The sequence below is a fragment of the Rhinolophus sinicus genome, linkage group LG03 (assembly GCF_036562045.2).
Source record: "Rhinolophus sinicus isolate RSC01 linkage group LG03, ASM3656204v1, whole genome shotgun sequence".
NCBI classification, from domain to species: Eukaryota; Metazoa; Chordata; class Mammalia; order Chiroptera; family Rhinolophidae; genus Rhinolophus; species Rhinolophus sinicus.
Window position 1 is genome coordinate 140,256,843 of NC_133753.1, and position 22,103 is coordinate 140,278,945.

Here is a 22,103-nt window from a genome sequence, read left to right on the forward strand (position 1 = left end):
CTCTTATCTATGCATGCAATATTTGAATGTTTGCATATGAATTAGCATATGTATTGTTTGTAAATGAATATGCATATCCAGTAAACATCTCTATTTTTTTTGGCATCCCTTGAGAATGGAATATACTTTCCAAATAACTAAAGTTTATCTTTCTACAAGCCAAATATTAGTATTTTTCCATGAAAATTTCTTTAAAATATTTATAAATTGTCTGTATCTAGCTATCTACCTATCTACCTACCTACCTATCTAATCTGTCTTCTCTACAGATAAATCTAAACAAAACCAAAGGTCACTCCATTATTAAATCACTGATTAGCTTGTTAGCTTAGTTGTTTTCTATTTGCCCACCTAATGTTAGCTGTAATTGTCACTTTTTCTACTTTTTCTTGCTCATCTCTATCGATTCCCCTATTCCTGCAACTCTTCCCACAGCGCAATGCCTCCTGATTACTGCTCCTAATAAATTGAAGACAGGAACACAAGTTTGTCAAGCCTGAAAAGTTTTCTAGGTTGAACAAAACTCAATGTGAAACACCTGAGAATACACAAGTTCTCTGTATTAGGGGAAAGGATGTATTCCAAAATGATGACGTTGCCAGGAGATCAGCGGCCAGATAATCAGGGTATGATTGAAATCTGTAAGGTTCAATACAATAGCCACTTGAAATTTAACTTCTATTTAAAAATTTAAACAGAATGAAAAATGTGACTCCTCGACCATACCAGCCTTATTTCACAGGTTCAATAAGATGTGGCTAGTGGCTGCCACACTGGACAGGGCAGAACATTACGGGCACCACAGAAATAGTCACTGAAGTGTCCTGAGTGAAAGCAAGAAAAATTCAGAAGAATTTTTATAAAAAAGGCTAACATGAGACAGTTTGGGACTTGAAGATAAGAACTTAACTGACACAACCACAAGTATATGTCACTACCGGAGGACGTCAGGTCAACACTGGAGATTCCTTTACATATGAATTTAACAAATAGCTACTGAAAAACTACTCTGTCAGGGACTGTGTTGAACAATAGAGACACACTGCTCTAAAAGATAGTTACTTACTGCTCTCCCACTGCTTGTCTCTATATTTCTATCTGTATCGCCTCCCAGACAGAGACTGGTTTATGAAAGGTCATGGAATTCAGTTCTGGAGAGAGAGATGTGTGGGAAAACATACTGGGTGGTTTTCAGGCAAGTTTTCATTGCTCTTAAAACAGGAAGCAAATAAGTGCTTTTCCCTTGGCAAGTCTAGACATTGTTGTGTGTGCAGCCAGCTCAAGACCATGTAGGGACAAGGCTGAGAAAATAAAATCTTTGAGGAGAGCAAAACAGAACAGTGAGAAGAGGCTGGGCTCGTAATGATGTCACTGAGGTGCTGAGTTAATCAATCCTGGCCCTAAATCTGCGTATTTAAGATATTTGAGGTGCCTTCTGTTACTTGCAGCCCAGTTCATCCTAAATGATATACCGATATGTACATAGCCAGAGAAATCCAACATTTTATGCCATGTCAGAATTAAAACTAAACTCTCTGACAACAACTGCAGTTACCCTTCAAAACTTTAAAAAGTTTTTACACATTTGTTTTTTTATTCTTCCTAAAAAGAACTCTCCATTTGACAGAATGAAGTTGTTTCAATATACCCTCCCCCCATAATTTAATGGGTCTCTTAGGACAATGATTACAGTGAATGTGAACTTGACATTTTGGAGAAAATTTGACACAAAATTTTAGAAAATAACTCTTATTTTTACAAATAATTTGAAATGAGTAGGCAGCATCTAGTAGTTATAAAGTTTTCTCTGGGAAAAAAAACACAACCTATCAGAATCTCAGCTTGTAAAACAGAAAAGGCACAAGTAGAATATTCTTGCAGTTTAATAAGCCTTGAACAAAATAATAAGCATGCTTCAAAGGACTTTGGATTGTATTTATTTACTTATCCTGTAAATCTTGTTATTTAGCATTTTATAGACAATTACTTTCTGTTACTTACTGTAAAATTGGCATTTTGTTGGCATTTATCACTAAGTAATCTATGAAGTAAATAAAACCATTAGCCACTTAAAAAGGAAAGATTTAGTTTGACTAATGTGTTAAAGTACTTCTGTATTGTAAGAAAACAAAACAGAAAAAACAATGAAACAAATGTAAGGTCTGTCCATCTCTAATCTCAGCTTAAAAACATTCCAAACATTGGAGAATCATCTACAAGTACATCAAACATGACTTAGTTCATGTATTGACAGTAAAAATGAAAAGGGCCACGGAATGTTATAGGGTCTCATTAATATCACAAGGCCATAAGGATTGTATTCAGAGTTCAAATCAGGATGATTCTAATCCAATAGTCTATCTTTGATAGTGCCCCATCAATCGAGTTATAAGAGGAAGAGTAAGCTTCTTTAACATGATTCTCCAAATAGTATTATGTAGTTCAAACTATGCTTAGGTTCCTTAATAATTATAAAATTATAGCATTATCATCTCAAGTTATTGAAAGTTATACTTCTATCAAGTCACCTTTGAGGTGAATTCCATAATGTTACACTAATGTGCACAGTTATGTTTTATTTCTCTTCTCTTTCTAACTTTTTAGCTTCTAGGGATAACCTTAGTTTAATTTCTTGGGATTTGATAAACTGGTTTACAATTTTAAAAGTCACCCTGATCTTTCATCTTTCTAAGATGAGGATTACTAAACTTTCTGGCCTGTATGTATGCCCATTTGATACACTGATCATTTCAGTTGCTCTGCTCTAGTATAGTAACCATAACTGTGAACCAGAATTGGAACAGATACACTGTGACCTATCCTGATTTAAATAAAAAGGTTTAATTCCTGTCTAATTGTGTGTTACCACACATTTCCTGAAAAAAGCTAGTCAGACTGCTTCCAAATTCAGAGGGATATTCAGTGTGGCCTGACCTAAATTATAGAATGTATGTAAGATACATAAAATTCTCTTCTCTAGTGCCTGGATGGACATTCATCTTCCCCTGAAGCTGAAACAGACACAAAGACAAGACTTTATGTCTTTTATCTACAGAACAGGCAACATAAGTTACAGTATGCCACTGGAGAGAGAGAGAAACAAAACAAAACAAAAAACAAAACAAAACAAAACAAACAAAACAATACAGGTGACCCTTGAACAATATGGATGTGTGAACTGCATGGGTCCACTTACATGCAGACTTTTTTCAATCAACAATTATGATATTTGTGCAAAAGTAACTGCAGTTTTTGAAATTATTTTTAAGCTTTTAAACTGTAATTACTTTTGCACCAACTTAACAGAAAAAACTTGCAGAAGAACAACATAGCCTAAAATAGACAACATAGACTTCTGGTATTGATAAATACAGTACAGCACTATAAATGCATTTTCTCTTCCCTATAATTTTCTTAACATTTTCTTTTCTCTAGTTTCTGTTATTGTAAGAATACGGTATATAACACATATAAGATACAAAATTCGTGTTGTTTAAATTATCGGTCAAAGCTCCTGTCAACAGTAGGCTATTGATAGTTAAGTTTTTATAGAGTCAAAAGTGATACATGGATTTTAGACTGAGTTGGGGGCAGCTCAGTGCCCCTAACTCCTGTGTTGTTCAAGGGTCAACTATAATTTCAAATATGACTTCAAATAAAAAGTAATCAAAGTAGATACTGATAGTTTAGGTGTTGATTCTCGAACATATGGGCAAATCTATACAGCCTTTGCTAGAGAGAGTTGCAAAATATGTATTTATTAACAATTCTTTCAGGAAATATAATCCAGCTAGTCTTCTATAAAATCAAGATAAAATTCGGTCTTTCATTTCTAAAACTCTTTGTTATGATGTTCAGCATTTAGAACAAACAAGGGATTTTTGTGGGTCACAGCAGCACTTGGACTTATGTCTCCATGGAAATACAGAAAATAACAGGTAGATATTATTTCAGCATTTTACCTTTTGGCTTTATTTCACCAGTCTATGAGATTTCTATAAACACATTAACATTAAAGTAATATATCATGTCTCCATTTGGTTTTGGAACTATGTGGACCTAGAAAAATCTATTAAGCAAGAAATGTCATCCTTATGAAAGACGTTATTACAAATAAATTATTAAGACTCCCAACCATATAATCAATACAGCAAATGAGAATGACTATAGTTACTCAAAGTTAAATTATAGGTAAAGCATTTGACAGACATTAACACAATTCAAGTTCCTATCCCCGCCAGAAACAGGGCCTAGATGTAGAAGGTGAAAGACCATTTATTTTTAACAGTGGTTGAGTATATTTAGGTTGTATTCTAGGTTGTAGAACACAAATCAACCAAAGGGGTAGGTTTTTTTGTTTGTTGGTTTGTTTTTTTAATAAAAATACAAACTGCTTTGTACATATTATCTCACACAATCCTGACATTTTACTGCATAACCTGATCCCTAAATCACAAGACTGAACTATGTTTTACATCCTTTCCTATTATCTAGCCTCTACCCCACACTGTATTTTATATTCTTTATGAGTCAGAAACTGTGTCTTGCTCTTTTCTATACCCTCAGTATAAAGTTGGTTCTCCATAAATGTCTGTAGAATGAATTAATATGACAATGGGAAAGCGCATGTTCTCCTAGTGCTGATGAATTGCAGTATATTGCATCTTGCATATATAACATGACTATGGGAAACCAGACTTTCATTTTCATAAATATTTTAAATTATTGACTCAAAAATATTGCAACTGACCTGAGATACATATAAATCCAGAAGAAAAGAAGGCTTCGTTGTATGAAGACAAGTTGTCAGTCTGGGCGTAGACAGCATATATGGACATGTATGAACAGGCACATTCCACGTAATGTGAAGTGTCCTCAACCACTTTGCAAAACTGACTGTCAGACAACCAGCTAGGGTAAAAACACAATTGTCACTACTCCCCTTTCGTCAATACTTAAGGCATTGAAATGGTTTTCAAAGAAAAAAACAACTTACTGAACTAAGTGTTGTTGACTCAAGACTTAAGCAGACCACATTTTCTTTTCTTTTCTTTTCTTTTTCTTGTCTGTCTGTCTGTCTGTCTGTCTATCTATCTATCTATTTTTAATTAAAGTTTATTGGGGTGACAATGGCTAGTAAAGTTACATTTATCCGTGAAGATGTATGTGCTCCGATGTTCACCGCAGCTTTATTTACGGTGGCCAGACTACATTTTCAAGAAGAAACACTAAAGGGGAACACCTTGTCCCAAACATGACACAACAGATCCCACAAGCACCTTAAGAAGCAGCCTAAATACTATCCAAACCCGCAAAAGCCTTCTGATACAGAAGCTGGTCTTCTCAACAGAGCAGTGCCTGTTGCTACCACATTAAGCCCTAATGCGTCTTTTGGAACAAAAATTAATATAAGACCCAGTCTTATTTTTGAGGAAATACAGTAGCTTGGCCCTCCCAGGAGGTACCGTATTTTCCCAAAAATAAGACCGGGTCTTATATTAATTCTTGCTCCAAAAGATGCATTAGGGCTTATTTTCCAGTTTAGGTATCTAACCTAAAGTATACACACCCAAGGTTTCCAACAGAAAGCACTCTTCACTCTGTTTCAAAAGTCCCAAATGACTGACGCAGCCATTATAATGTGCAGTGTTCACCCTTCCTTATTTTTCATAATTCCTTGTATTTTTGAGCCATATAAATTACTTATATGATTTTCTAAAATTCGTTCCTCATCATTTCTGGATTTTGGAGCCAGTTATAATAGTACATAAATGTTTTCAAGTATTCCCTTCTCTAAGGTCTGGCTAATTCAGCACAAAAACATTGTCACGATTCCAAAAAATACAGCATCACGTGCCAGCCTTCTGAGCATTCCTCAGTGACTACTGGTTGAGTCTCTTCCCTTTAGTGTCTCTTGATTCCTTTTCTAAGGACATAAAACTTCTTAACCTCAACTGCAGGTTCAAGCTTGAAGCATTCATTATTAATTATACATTGAGGATTACAGAGTATCTATGTATTAGGTTTCATATCTGTCATCAATTAGGAATTTCAATTGATAATTATTTTTTCTAAGGAAAGAAAGAGACTAAATAGAATTCTGGTGTTTAGAGAAAAGTGGGTTGGTTAGCCAACTAAGTTGTTAAACCTGTTTAGAATTCTAGTGTATGTGGCTGAAAGTCAGTAGTAAACTACATTTAGTGACTGGTTTGGACCCTAGACCCTCTGTGCCAGCACTGCCTGACCCTACAGTATTGATTGAGCCCCGAGTGATAGAAGTGCTCAGAGACCTGAGGCCTTAGGCCAAGGAGATTCAGAGAAAGACTCACTCTCATCTTCCCATTCCTGTGCTTGGCTTTAAACCCAAAATGCACTCCAAGCCATATGTGGACTAGAGTGATAAATCCCCTGCGAATCCCTCTAAACACAGAGCATCAGCTCCAGAACCACAAACCCAGATGGAAGGGGTAAAAAGAATTCCCTTTCCTGCCCAATAAATGAACCAATAACCATAGTAAGGGTATCAGAATTGAGTAGCACTCATGTGACGTCCCATGAAAGCATTAATAATCAAGAAGTAAATATTGTGTTAAACACATATTTCAATTGTTTGGCTACATCTGCAACCTGCACAATGCTAGACATTTCCGATGCTACTTTGTCTTATGTATTGTAGCGGTTATTCTCCAGCCATTGATGCTCAGTAGGGAAAAAAAAAAAAGGGGGCTCAATGGTACTGGAACAGGGAAGGACCAAATTTTGATTTTAAACCATTATGAATACATACCTTCCAGCAGCCTGATTCCAAAGGAGACACAGAGATGTCTTGGGAACAATTCTAGGCTTGGCAGCATAAATCCTGTAGAGAACCTCGTTGTTGTCAGTCAGCGGTTGTGAACTCTGACCTTTCACACTCAAAGATAATACCTATAATATCAATAAAAAAAACAAGAAAATTTAATGATCTTTTCAAATTAATGTCATGACTAACTCTCCTATTCTGAACTTTGTTTCATTTTTCCTAGTCGCGTTAGTCACTATTTACTGCCACTATTAATAAGCAGCTTCCTTATGAATGCAGGACACATCACTGGTTTTCCATTGCAAACATTCTACCTCCACTTCAGTTACTGAGCAGCCTTCAGCTGGCAACAGTGACTATGACTGTAATTGTCAAACTTCATCACGAGAGGGGTATATAAGCTAATATAATATTAGTGAAAGCTATATTCTTTTTCACTTTCCCTACTTTTCCATATAATTTACTCAATAAAACAAGAAGGAAATATTTCCAACTGCTTTCGAGATAAAACATTCTACAACAGTTCATAAAGATGGGACATGTTTCATAATTAACTCACCATGTGTACCACTTCCCACAAATCTGATCAAGCAAATGCATTCTGAGGAGTGTGGCTGTTACAGAAAAATCAGATTCCAACCATAACTCTCCATAATGATAGATTACCTTATTTTTCAGGGCAGGCAGATTGTTTCCATTTATAAGCCACTGCTGGCTGCTATACTCTGTAAACTGGACTAATTCACATGTACTTTCCTCAGACATTATTTCTGCATCTGGCACATCCAATAACCTCTCAGGAACTCGAATATAATCACCTTCCTTTCCTTCAAACTTGTGCCCATTGATTTGCTGAGGATACCAGTGAAGAGCCAATATTGACAAATATGGGCAACTGTCAAGGATGGTTTTGCTTCTACAACAGAAAAACAAAGAATATGCTAAAACAGCATGCATTTTATATACATATACATACATATATATATACATATCTATCTATCTATATAGATAGAGATAGAGATAGATATATAGTATTTGTTCTATATATCCACTTACATTTGTTAAAATGCATTACACTGGGGCTCTGTTCTTTGTGTATAACATGATACTACCAACACAGGAGCAGTACAGAGAATATGTTTTCAGTTCTTTTATGGTTGTCATGATTTTTTTCCCAGAACTTTCTGCATCCTCTTGCCTGATCCCCCTTATAACCTAAAACATGGGTTTTTGAAAGCTGTTTCATGGATATCAGGTACAATCTGTGCTATAAAATGTACTTTTCTGTTCGTCATATTAGCATTGGTGGAATAGGTTGAAGAAAAGGTACACCACTAAAGAGAAACCCTCTGCTTTATTTAAGAATACCATAAGCCTTATATGTCTGGAGCCATGTTTTCATCAAGAGTTTACCTCACCCCTTTCTAACCCATCAGAGCACTGCTAATTTAACCATGTGACTGGTAGGTTAAAGAGCCCTGAACAGTGATCTTTATCACTGTTGATATAATTTAACAATTATTTTGAACATCCCCTAGGCATAAGAGCCTGTGCTCGGTGAAATTGCTTCCAAACCTCAGTGTGTGTAAAAATCAGTTGGAAGCTTGTTTAAAAATATAGATTTCAGGATAACACCCCAGACTTACTAAATCAGAACCATTGCCTGGGGAGTGTGCTGTGGGTTCTAGGAATCTGTATTTTTTTTTAACCAGGCCTCCAGCAAATCTGATACATCTTGTTTGCAAATAGTGAGGAGATACAATGATGAATCAGATCTGAAAACTGCCTGGAAATATTCAGAGGATACTGGGATAAAAATTAGGCATTAAATATTGTTATAGAAGCACAATAGATGTAGAGTACATATAATTATATCATGGATCTAAATGATACCTGATCAAGACTTCTAACCAGGGAAATGAAGCTAAGAATTTTCAGTTAAAGATTTGAGAAAGCAAGGTGAGGACAAGGACTAATTTTTCCCTCCAGCTGTATTTCCTCTTTAAAAAGCAAACAACAACAAAATGCCACGCCAGCTTTAACTACCACATCTGAATTGATGCCCTCAAATATCTATCTTTAATCCAACACTCTAGACCCTTATGTCCAAGACTCCTATTGAAGCACTTCAATCTGTATAGGCCACACACCTCCAAAACAACCTAAAATTCGTCTTTTCATCTCCCCACGCAGCTTCCCACATTTCCACTGGTGATCTCAGCTCAAATCTGCCCCGCAGACCCCCCAACCATGTCCAGTGTGGCTGAGATCAGTGAACCTAAGCCACGTGGCTGCATACCCCGCTTCTACTTCACTAGAATCTGATGAGATTTTGCGCAGTCAGCGCCATCATGGACCCGCTATGTCTACCTACTGAGAATATCACATGCATAGTGACTGCTCTCAACCTTGACTAGGGTTTCCAGGAGACAATTACCGCCCATTTTCAGGAATATTTTTTCCACTTTCCCATTCCCGAATCCCGAGAAATGTTGGTCGGGAAATCAGGAAAATTGGCTCCTTGAACCCAGGTGGTTGGTAATATCGGCCATCACTTTGTGGAAATGATTCATCATGGAGAACAGAAAACAGTTTATATCTCAGGATTCAGGAACGGGAAAGCCAAAACAATTCTTGAGACTGGGTAGGAATTCCCACCTGGAAACCCTAACCTTGACATAAGAGATGGATTCCTGGGCTCTCTCCCTGACACCTTAACCTCCTATATCCATGCCCTTCTACGGCACTCACTTTGATCAATTCCACAATCCACTTTCTACCCAGGCTGAAGTCAAGGGGGGAAATCCAGTGGGTAAGCCCACATTATCATGTCTACTGGCACCACTGTCGGGACAGTTTTTCCTGCGGGCCCCACTAGGAGATCAAGCTCCATCCCCCTCCTCCTCCTCCCTTATTGGAGCTGTCTCCGGTGTGCACCATAGTTAGAGGCCTCCCTGTCAAAACAATGTTGAGCAATTACAGCTGCTAGGGACGGACCTCCCCGGCACCCCAGCCAGATTTCCCCCCCAACCCGGAGGCCTAAGCCTATAACAAAGCGTCCGACCCCAGTAAGTGCTCAGTGTTTGGGAACAATCCCGCTGAGCCCACCGGCGTAATAAAGCTGTGTTCTCCCTGATCTCTGCGTGCCGCTTGAGTCTCTCAGTCCTCGCTGCTTTTCCGCAACACCACTACAAATCCACAGTGACCAACTTCAGTTGGTCCTTGATGCCACTTGACATTGTTTCTACTTACTTCCAAGTGAGTGTTCTAGATACCATCATTCTCCTCAATATCCCTGCTCAATTCCCAAACACTTCACTCTCAGCAGATGCCCTTGAATACTGCTTAAGGCAATGTGTACATAATACATATAAGAATGGTCAATATCTTTAGAGTTTTCTGAGTAAGAAAAACTAGTCTTGAGCTCTCTCTTATTTTCTACGTTCAATTTGTTACCTACAAGTTAATTCTACAACCCAATTGTTTTCCAGGTACCACACTCCCCATGTCCCTGACTCAATTTCAGCCCTCATCTTCTCTTACCTGAACAATTATCCCCTATGCAGCCTTCCTATTTTTTGATTTATCCTATTCTTTAACCATTAACACTGTCCTCAAATGATAGATCTAAAATCCTAAGTCTGATACACACACACACACACACACACACACACACACTCTAGCTTATTCTATGTTCAACCTTTAAAGGTTGATGATCTCTCCAAACACACCATGCTATTCTTGCCTAACTGCCATCATACATGCTTTCTTCTTTCTGGACAAGTTAGAAGGAAAGTTAAGTCTCTGTAAAGGAAGCACATGGCAGGAAATATTGATTTATTCATTCATTCTATTCATTTGTTATGCCATGACCATTGAGAATCTACCATGTACCAGACACTGTTCTAGGCCCTGGAAATACATTAGGAACAAAACAGAAAAGACCACTCTTTTTGTGCATCTTAGACTCTCTTGGGTTCTCACTGGGCCTTTAAGGACACAGATATAGGAACCAACATTCACAGCAGGATAGACGGCTCACATCTAAGACAACCTCAATATCCTGGTGATCTTTCAGAAATATGGAAAAACAAACAGAAAGGCCTGGGACTATGGGGAATGTAAAACCATGAACTACTGACTTCACAGAACAGCACAGTTGTATCCAGTGAATGAGGAAATAACACCAACAGAATATTTCTTAAATACACACACACACACACACACACACACACACACACACAGTGACCTCAGTGCTAACTTACTTGAAGTAAAGAAATGATCCATTTCAGAGGTTTCTGAAGACATGAGAGACATTTATAAATGGTACTGAGGAGCTGAACTGCTAATCATTGGTCTCAGATGGATACTGAGGAACAGTGGTGAGGACTGGAGAAGGGGCCTCCAAAAAGCACAGGCAGAACTGGTCAGATGCTTTGCTGATGATCCTCATTAGGAAAACCTCAATCCCCAGGACTCACTCATCAGGGTTAACAAAAGAATACAGGGTAGGGGATGCCGATCTTGCAGCTGAACCTCAAGTCACACCCTGGCGCTGACCTGGGATGAAAGTCTGGAGCACGTTCGAGTCAGGGGCTGGGAGTGGAGGATTTGTTACAAAGCAAGTGGTTTACATCATCCTCTGACCATGTGGCACGGTGGCCAGCATGGGCTGTAGCATCAAGTAGGCCTGAGATTGAGCCCAGGCCTCACCATGGACTAAATCGTGTGACCGCTGGCACGCCGTTGTAAGTTCCCTAGCCTCAGCTGCTACATCTATAAATAGGAATAAAGGCCCTAACCCTACCCTTGAATGGATAGCTACTTAAAATGACCTTTTGTGGGGATAAAATAATACATGTACAACTTTTTAGTAAGAACTAGTTCGAAACTAAACTTTTCAATATCTTACTCTGTTTTCAGTTAGGAAAAAAAGGCAATTTCATATTGTTCAATCTAATCCAATGTCAGGACTAGAGCAGAGGTATAGTTAATATCAGTTATAATTATTATTAATTCTTATTATTTTATTCTTTGATCTCAGTTGTAACCTTTTTATATCTGGATTGACTATCTCTTTGAACTTCATGTGCCTTGTGATCTAAGAACTAAAGCTAAAAGTTTTACATATCTAACCAATATTTTAATTAACCTATCAGTTCATAAAGGGCCCCATAAATAAATGATTTAAATTACTACACAAAATTTTTTAAAATGTAGTCTTCAAAATATCTCTGAATTTCAATGTGACTTAATGAATCCTGATAATAGTAACCATTAGTAAATAAAAAATAAACTTTATAGAGATTTATAATACTTTTAATCACATATGTCCCATTAAATAATAGTCACTGCTTTTTAAACAATGTATCTTTACTCTGTGAGAACTGAGGAGAAATCTCCATTTCCAAGCATGTTCTTTCAACCATGTTAAATCAAATAGAAATAAACATTTTTAGATCTTTCTACTGCACTGACCAATTCACCTGATGAATGTAAATTAGAACACCATGAATTCTGAAGAATATTAACATAGTTACAAAATTAATTATATAATTAATAACGGACATGTGCCACACTTTATTTCTTTCTTTCCACTTGATTGCTTTCTGTCATGAAACTGCAGCCATGTAACAACTAGTGTGAAGATCAACAATATTCTGAGAGTTGCCTCCAGACAGGTAAAACTTAACCGTAACGCCAGAGGAAGCACAATTAACAGCACATCAAAACACGTCTAAAGATTGGAATCACTTTCCTCTTTTTCTACTCATAATGTATCTTCTACTCGTTATATAATGGAGAGTAAGCAAGATGACATTTTTTTAAAAAAAAAAAGAACTTTCAAAACAAGTGCTATATTGTAGACAGTATAAATTTATTTTCTTGATGCAGTTGCTGTTTTGTTCAAATAATTAACTTCATTTGCTCATTACGTACAATGTATTGATTGCGTAATCTTTAGTTACATCATATATGTGTCAATTTGCATTGCACATTACTTTATAAACTGTGAAGGAATACGTATAAGGTAGTATATTAGAAGATACTTACTTTTCACCAGGAGAGCCACAGGTAACATCAGTCAGCAGAGAAAAGGCAAAATTCTCCGTCACTTCTGTAAAGTGACTAAATCCTCTAGTGTCCTTGCGCTTTGGGTTAATAAGAGCACAAAGAATCTCATAGAAAAGATTTCGGCTTTCAATACTGAATGCTTGAGTTTTTCCTTCAACAGTTATCTGGAAAAAAATCCAAGAATGAAAATATATCTTCAAAAATAAACTGCTTACAAGGTATGTATGGTATAATACAGCATGTGTTCTTTATTAGCAGTTATTACCATTAGCAAAATAAGGGTGAACTTATGAAGAATTTAAAAGAAATCAGTATCAAAATTATATTTCAAATATATCCATTTGTACTTTGAAAAGCATAAATAGCCATTTATGAAGGAAAGGCATAATCACCAAAATATTTCTATTCAATAAGCAGATAAAAGCCTCAAATCGTTGCATAGATCACTTATTTTCAACTACAGTAATTAGTATCATGAGTCAAAATTAATCTCTTTTTTATATCTACCTCAAGGAGTCTTATTCTTTTGACCAACAACTAAGGAAATAAATACAAGAATATTTGTCCAGAATAAAAGTAAGATTATTCTTGATTACCTGTGTTTCAATGAACAGAAACCAGCACATTTCATTAAAATTCTAAAACATTACATGAGAAAATCCTTTTGCAATTAAGAGTAGTGAAGAGCTCCTGGCATCCTTACCTTTATTCGTAAGCATGAGCCTTTCTACTTTAAAGGACTGGGTTATTTCTTGTTTGAGGGACAAGGAGAGTAAGAGAAAAAAATCGCCATCATGATTTATTATTTTTTCCTTGCCAGAATGATGGGGACCCCGACTTTATTGTCGGATTAGAAATGAGTGTGAAGCCATTGACTTATTATTCTACTCCACTCCGACATACCTCAGAAGTTCCTATTAATTCTTCAAAATCCAAATTAGTCATCACCTTCTCTGGGGATTCTATACTGTGCCCCACCTGCCTTATCATACACATGATAACTCTCTATGTAATTTGCACATACCTTTAGTAATGAATTTAAGACAACACTGAAATTATTTGTCTGTTACTCTGACTAGAGCACACTGAGGAAATGGCTCATGTTCCCCATATTTTTTTTTTTTTAGGTTATCTATATATTGCCAAGACAATAGTTGAACTCAAGATCTAAGTTTATAATATGAGTAGCCATCTCAAAGATAGTAAGGATGAATGGAGACTAATCCACAAGGAAAAGATGATAAAAGACACAGAATAAAAATTTACAATGGAGGAAAAATTACAGTGGAGACAATGAGACCCATTGGATACTGAAACAAACTGAATATGTTAAGCAAAAAATAAGCTCGAGAAATTCTTCCAGGACTCAGAAAAAATACGACAAATATGACAAATCCATAAGTTATAATATGCATATAAAAAGAGCCGAAAGAAGGGAAAAAAAACCAGTTCCTTGATAAACTAAAGAAATAATCTGATCTAAAAATGCAGAGCTTGCTTTATACCAGAGAAAGTCAGGAAAAGAAACACCACCAGATGTATCTGGGTGATTTTTAAATATTATTTAAGAGGTAAAAAATAATCCTACCAGAAATCAGACAGGAAAAAAAGTTACTAACAGAGGAGCAAACATTCAGTTTGACATCACTTTTTTGCAAATGACAGAAGCCACCAGAGAAACATATGAAGTTTTAAAGAACTAAAGGTTGTGACCCAAGAATTCTAGAGCTCCAAGTCTTTCATTAATATTCAAGGGCAAAACAAAGTTAGAGTAAAACTCTCTCTCTCTCTCTCAATCACACACACACACACACACACACAGCCCTTGGCTTGTATGGGTGCTGTTCTCTAATTCTCACAACAATCTTGTGAGGGAGGTACCAGTGATGTAGGATCTGCCAGCAGTGTCTGGGTGTGGGCTGGGATCATGTCTCATGAAGCCGAAGAATAGACACACAGACCAGGGAGAAAGAGTTGTAAACGAAGATCGTTTATTAAAGGCAGGAGAAGAGGTTGCAGCTCCCGAGCAGGAGGGGGTACCCGAAACTGGGAAGCCCAGTGACTGAGGCAAAAGTTCTTACTTGTGTATCTTCCCTTGCTTGCTTGGGGAAAGGGGCTGGAGCCTTCTGAGGGAATTTATCTATTAGGTTAGTCTTGTTTGCCCATCCTGAAGGGATTAACGAAATAACCCACTCCTATCTATCAGATCTGCTCCTTTGTCCTACCAAAAGGGATTTGAGATAATTTATGAACCTCAAGGTGTATTCTCATATCTTTGTCCTGGAGTGAAGTAGACATTCCAGAGCCTGGAGTTTCAGGATATGGCTGATTTTTTGTTTATTATACCAGGAACTCCCCCTGTCTAGCAACATACTAACTAACCTGTCTCACCAGTGTTATTTTATTTTGTTTCCAGACAAGGAGATTGAGGCAGAAAGAGAACAGCTCACTTATCTAAAAGCATGGAGAAGGTGAATGGCCCAGGAGACACTGGTGAGGGCCACTCTGCCCTGACTCAAAACATCCCTCCACTTGCTTGTCCTAAAATAACAAAGATTCACTTCCTTTGCAGAAAAGTCAGTCAAAATTATTGCAAGCATGAAATGTAAAACCGGGCAGTAAAATATAGAGCTAAGTCTACATTACTGTTAGTGTGATTATAAAATAAATTAAACGTGAAAAATAAGTCTTGACATATAAGACATGTCAAAAATATACATGGTAAGAAAAAGTATTCTGGTCATAAAGGCCATTTTACCTTAACAATAAAAAGAACCCCTCCCAAATTATCAAAATTGGCTTACAAACAAATGGAGAGTCTGAATCACCATGGGACAAAAATTTATGTCAGGAGAGAAAACAAAAATGAGACCACTGGAGGGGGAGGGAAGTCTATTAAATTTTTACAGAACATATTATTCCTGTGCTCTTTCAAGTGTTCCTGAGAATACCTACTGAGAAAAAAATAGCAAAAGTCCTTATGTCTTCTCTAAATCATATGAAATGAGGTTCTGTATTCTAAAATGTAGTGCATTGTACATTCCTTCCCTCTTCTTGGCCAAAATCAACTTGTTCTTGTCTTATGCCTTCCCATCGTTAGAAAATTTAAGTAATACTATTTCTCAGAGTGAATTCTTATCTCCAGAACTCTGCGTGAAATAGCAGTCACCTCTCTTTGCTTTACAGGCTATTTGGTAAGTCCTCCTCTTCTTGCTGTGTGCTTTATAATTTTCTTTTCTATCATTCAGGCATGGTATTTTAAGAGATACTATAATAAGTAAAATAGGCATAATCATCTAAAACCCTGTGCAAACATTTTAAGTATTTAAAGGTCACTGTGTAAGAAATACAGTATTTAGAAATTCATATGTATGCACTCAAAAGTTTTTACTTATAAATGTTGATAAGAAATACCTTGATAAGAACGCCCCCCAAAAACACCCCACAAGAGTTTTTTTTCTTCCTTTAGTAATATTAAGAACTCTTTTTAGACATCTTCTTTCATTTACATTCTTAGGATCTAACAGTGCCATTTAATACCATCATTTGTAAAAGTGTAAATAAAAAAATAGGTTTAAAATAAAACCTGGTTTGTCTAAGACCACACCATTTAAATACAAGACCACACCATTTGAATGTAAGACCACACCATTTGAATACCTGAAATCACCTGGTCATTCCTGAGTTTTTCTGTTCTGTGCAAGTTTTCAGTGCCCAGGCAGAGCAAAGAACAAGCAGAGGGCAACAACTCCTGTTCCGTGGCATTTAAACAGGAAAAACTATGTAGTGAATGTAGCTCACGTTCTCATTTTATGGACTCATAAAACTGAGACAATTTCAAAAGCTATTTGTCCAGTTTCTGGAGAATCAGACAGACCCTGGAGCTTCTGACATCTGGGGCCTCTTTTCAGACACTGGATCGCCTGCCCTTCCTGCCATAGATTACTCATCGCTCACTCTCTGAGTTGAGACTGAGGTTTCCAAGCAGGTATAAGTCACATGAAAGGAGAAGTACAGTGTCAGATACGATGGATTCCACTCTTGCGTTGAGAAATTTCACTCTATTATAATTTCATGATAACTGACATTGTAACTGTGTATGTGTTGTGTTTCTTTTTCTTTTTTTAATTTTGTTTAATTTACCAAACCTTACTAATCCAATTGCTGACACTTGCAAGGGCTTTTTACCTTGTCTATTAAATGCATCACGGCACTGAGCTGTTCATCTGTGCTTTCCGTGGCCACTTGCATGCTGATGCTGTGGAGTACTCTGTTGAGAATGTCACCATCTAGGGGCTGTTGTAGCTGATCTGCAAGCCCCCAAACAGCCTGTGAATCCGCATCCGAGACAACAGTAACATTAGCAGTCCCATATGCTTGATCAATTCTGGCCCCACCTTTGGGGTCAAAAAGCACAATCTGGAAGCGTTTAGGAAATGGATTTAAAGACCCCGTCTCTGGGGTTAGGATGACATCCAATACGGTGTTTCTCTGGCCAGGTTCAAAGACCAAGGTGCCTTCGGTTCTCACAAAATCCTTCCCAGAAATAGCTGGAGATATGAGAGTACGACCAATTGTTTCAGCACTCCTCAACTCCTAGAAATTAAACAACACCACTTCAGTGAAACTCCAACACTTCTGACCTTGTCCTAAACAAATTCTTATTATTTAAGCAAATTCTACTTCTCTTAAACAAACTGATGGGCCATAACAATATTACTACTTAAAACATGGGGTTTTATACTGTTTTTGATCTCCTAAGATAAATTAGAGAGATAAATACAAATCACACAGTGATGAACCTAGGAAAGATAGATGCCTTAGAACAAATCAAGAAAGAGTTAGAAAATAAATGGCACTACTGCCTTAACAGAATTTCTTCAATTGTGAGCACACTAAAAATTTTGCTTTAAATAACACATGCTGCAAAACCTAAGTATGGAGGAAAAGAGGGAATGATTACATTTTTATTCTTACCTAGAAATTTTGGGGAGATGGGGTTTGGGGGAGTAAACAAAAGGCAGAGGGGAGGTAGGAGGAAGCAGAAGAAATAGGTCTCTTGTTGTTTACACTTAGATATGAAAATACCCTGCAGAATAACCACGTTGGGCATGTATACCTCTGAATTTCTACAAATTTTGGTTATTAAAAGTTTTTTTGTAAATTGGAAAATGAGAATTTAGTCAAGGAAGAACCAAAGTAATGTGCATTTAGTTACTATTGAGCCACCAAATATTAAACTCCTAGGACATGGCCAGGTGGCATATTGTAAACACAGATGCGATTAATAAACACCTGAACTCACAGAACCTATTCTTTCAGAGGATAGAGACAGAACAAAAATTACAGCATTAACAATATAATTTCATGTGAAGATGAATTTTATGGAGAAAAATAAGAGTAGGTAAGGGCATGTAGGGTGATGGTAAGGTACTATTTCAGATAAGGTTGATCAGGGAAGCTCTTGATGTGATACTTGAACAGAGACCTAGGTGATGTAAGGGAACAGGCTGTGTAAGGATCTGGAGGGGAAATATTCTAGGCCGAGGGGACGGCAATTACAAAGTCCCTGAGGTGGGAACCATCTTTGAATGTGAGAGGAAGAGCCAGAAGATCAATGTGATTGGAAGAAGGACGAAAGCACAAGAAACTGACATCGGATAGCTGGGCAGGGGTCAGATCATGCATGTCCATTACACTAACTGTGGCAGGAAGACACTGGAAGATTCCATCAGAAGAGTGACACGTTTTATTGCATATTTTCCTGAGTATTCGTGTGCATAGTTAGGCTGCAGCAGGGATGATCATGGAGACAGGGAGAAGAGATAAGAGGTTTTTGCATTAGCTCATGCAAAAAACAATGGGAGCTTAAAGTAGGGTTGTATGAGTATAAAGAGTAAGAAGTGCTCAGATTGGGAATATATTTGACTGTAGAGTTAGTAGGACTTTGTGGTTAATTCAATGTTGGGCGGAGAGGAAGAGAACTGAAGATAACTCTCACCTGTTTGCCTGGATGAATGGTGGAAAACTGGGGCAAATATTGTTAATGGAGAAATCAAGAGTTACTATACATAAGCCTGAGATGACTTTTAGATATTCAAATGCAGATGTCAAGTAGAAGCAATCAGGTATATGAATCTGAATCAGGGTGGTGAAATGGCTGTTGATAAAAATTCAGATATTTAAAGAAAACAGGTCTGGATGGTCTAAGCTAAAGAGTGAGTCTAGATGCACCCCCAGATGTTTTGGTCAGGAACACCAACACAGGCAATAGGACGGAGCTGCCAGTAAGCAAAGAGTAGGAAAGTGTGGTGCTCCAGAAGCCCAAAAGAGAACCGCATGCTTCTAGAAGGAGGAAGTGACCAACTGTGTTGAAAAACAAAAAAAATAAGGAAGACAAAGGTTTTTTAAGAACACCTGCAGCACTATGGTAGAAAAACAAGCCTCACGGAAGGAAGTAACACCAAAGTCTATTGGCTTCAGAATGGATAAATTAAGTGTCCATTGGAATACTACGTCACAGTAAGAGTGAAAAACCCTTACACATATTAACATGGGTATTTCTCAGAAACCTATTGTTGAGCAACAAAGCACACCATAAAACAATACAATTGGCAGAACCTCATTTGTGTAATTTCCAAAATAGGTAAACCTAATCAGCATATGGTAGGTGGTAACACTATAAACAAAAGCAAGGGAATAATTCAACATGAAATTCAGGATAGTGGTTATCTGCGAGATGAGGAGAGGTCATCTTGCCAGGTAAAAGCAGGATGGCATGAGAGAAGGGTTCATGGCAGCTAGTTCTTTCATCCTATTAAAGCTGAACTTTTAAAGCTAGATGGTGGTGCCTTTACTACTATAAACTATATGAATATATTCTGTCCACTATTTTCCGGTAGTATTTATCTCACAATTCAGACATTTAAAGGAGAGGGAACAATCAAAATGTGCTTGTATTTATAAAATACATATTAAAAAAAAACAAAAAAACAAGCAGCACTATGCAATTTAAAAGCAACAACGGAAATCAATATAGAAATAGCCTTTGAATAGAATAGGCAATGTGAGAATAAGGAGGAAAGGCATGTTCTTTCTTGAACTTGTGTGCTTTGGGCTAGTATACACATACATAAATGAAAGGATTTGAAATTGGTGTTCAAATTTGGCTTAGCCATAGGCGTATTTAATTTAATGATAACTGGAATGAGTGATATTTTCATTATTTCAAATCTTTATATCCCTTAACTTTATATCATAAATATATAGACATAAGGGAACTCATGCTAAGACCAGAATATTTATGTACTGGGAATTCTGACCTACCACAGGGTATGTATATGATAGCCACTGTTTTAACTACATTCTGAAAACTTATTTAAAGTAAAATGAAGATTGATATCATTGCAATATAATAACAACGTGGTCCACAATGATTTCCTCATTCTTGCCAGCTACTGGAAAATAGAATTATATGTCTTTCTCTTCTAGTAGGTGCCTAGCATTCAGAGAGAGAAAACGCATGGGGCAATAAACCGAGAGGAAAAAAATAATACCACATACGTGAAACTTGTTTCTAGTTTTTAAAATGAAACTTATTTTGACATAACTGTATATTCACATGCAGTTATGAGAAATAAAAAAGAGTGATCTCCTGTACCCTTTACCTGGTAGCCCTTGTTGGTAACTACAATAGATCACAACCAGGATATTGATAGAGACTGGCATTCAGATTCTTATTTTGGCAACTTCTATTCCTCTCTTATCTGACTGTGAACTACCTTAAAAGGTGCATCATCTGTTCTGTTCTTCTTCTTCAGTTCCCTTCTTTCACTCTACAAAGTAGTGAGCCTGTGATGATGTAATTTCATGGGAGAAGAAGCACATAATTTTTCTCATTTCTTTTCCTATCTTAAATGCTCGAAAGGAAAAATACTAAAAATCTCGCCACTATGAATCATGTTTTTTGTGTTCATGCCACTTCAGAGCTATTTATAATAGAGTTTATTTCTAGAGTCTCATATGATAGTTTTGTCGTCTTGTCGGCCCAGCTGTGGGCGCTGTCATAAAGACAAGCTTTCCTGCCTGGCAAGCTTCCAGGAGAGCCTACTACCCAGAGCTCTAGTCTTCACCTCCCATTCCTGACTCACGTGATCGCTGCAGCAAAGTGGTGCACATATGCTGTATTTCATGCACTGGATGTTCTGTTTGAGCCACACAGTAGTGACACAATCAAGCACATACTAAACAGCAGTTTGTTAAAACAAAAACAAAAACAAAAAACCTTTGAAACCCTGAGGATTAAAAAGCCACCAGACTTGCGATCTTGAAACAGAGGAAAGGGTAGCACTGTCCAGGACGACTTTTCAAACTGTGGGTTTCTTGGAGTTGTATGAGTCAAGGAGAAAAAAAAGCAAGGGCTGAGGTGGGCAGGTTCCAATCCCCACCACAATGCTTCAAGCAGAGTGAGATAATCCTTTGTCTTAATATATTAGAGTTTTGCTGCTAAAACAAAATTTAAAAAATGATGCTGGAAAGGTGTATGGTGTTGTTTGGACCAACCCCAGGATCTGGTCACCTAGTGTTACACAGCACGCTCTTCTGAGTCCCTGGATATCCACCTACTCCCTTTCTTTCAACTGATGTCACCTAATAGGATGGATGTGAAAAGTGGCAGTAAGACCTGCATGAACTCATGGATTTCAAGAAACATAAAGACAAGTTAGTGTTTGAAGTTCTGGAGAAGACTGTCAACTAGTTCAGTTATAAACAATAACAAAGACCCTTACTTTTTGTTTCAAGTTTGATAAAGTAACACTGTGAAGAAATGTTGGGGTTGGGGGATAGGATATGAGGTTAAGGGGGATCAAATATATGGTGATGGAAGGATAACTGACTCTGGATGGTGAATACACAATGGGATTTATAGATGATGTAATACAGAATTGTACACCTGAAATCTATGTAATTTTACTAACAATTGTCACCCCAATAAATTTAAAAAAAAAATTTAACTCTCTAGAGATCTTACAGAACAGATTTATGGAAGACAGCTTGCATTGTACATCAGACTTTTGCAAAAAAAAGAACAATACAAAACACTGTCATTTTAAAACATGATATAAGCGAAAAAATGGAACTGTTTTAAGGATACAGCTTAATGTAATAAACAATGTGAATTATGATGGAATCATAAGAAAATAATGTATCGATTATTCTCCATTTC

The 22,103-nt window shown here is 37.1% G+C and overlaps 1 protein-coding gene across 1 annotated transcript in view; it reads right to left on the minus strand.

The window, feature by feature from the left end:
- ADGRV1 (adhesion G protein-coupled receptor V1) overlaps nt 1-22,103 on the minus strand; it is a 503,501-nt gene that overhangs the window by 268,824 nt on the left and 212,574 nt on the right. The window contains exons 78-82 of the mRNA XM_019734240.2: nt 17,066-17,473; nt 12,857-13,041; nt 7,469-7,718; nt 6,788-6,927; nt 4,751-4,911 (exon numbers count right to left, since the gene is read on the minus strand). Of these exons, the coding sequence (XP_019589799.2) occupies nt 4,751-4,911; nt 6,788-6,927; nt 7,469-7,718; nt 12,857-13,041; nt 17,066-17,473 (1,144 nt within the window). The remainder of the gene's footprint in view (nt 1-4,750; nt 4,912-6,787; nt 6,928-7,468; nt 7,719-12,856; nt 13,042-17,065; nt 17,474-22,103) is intronic.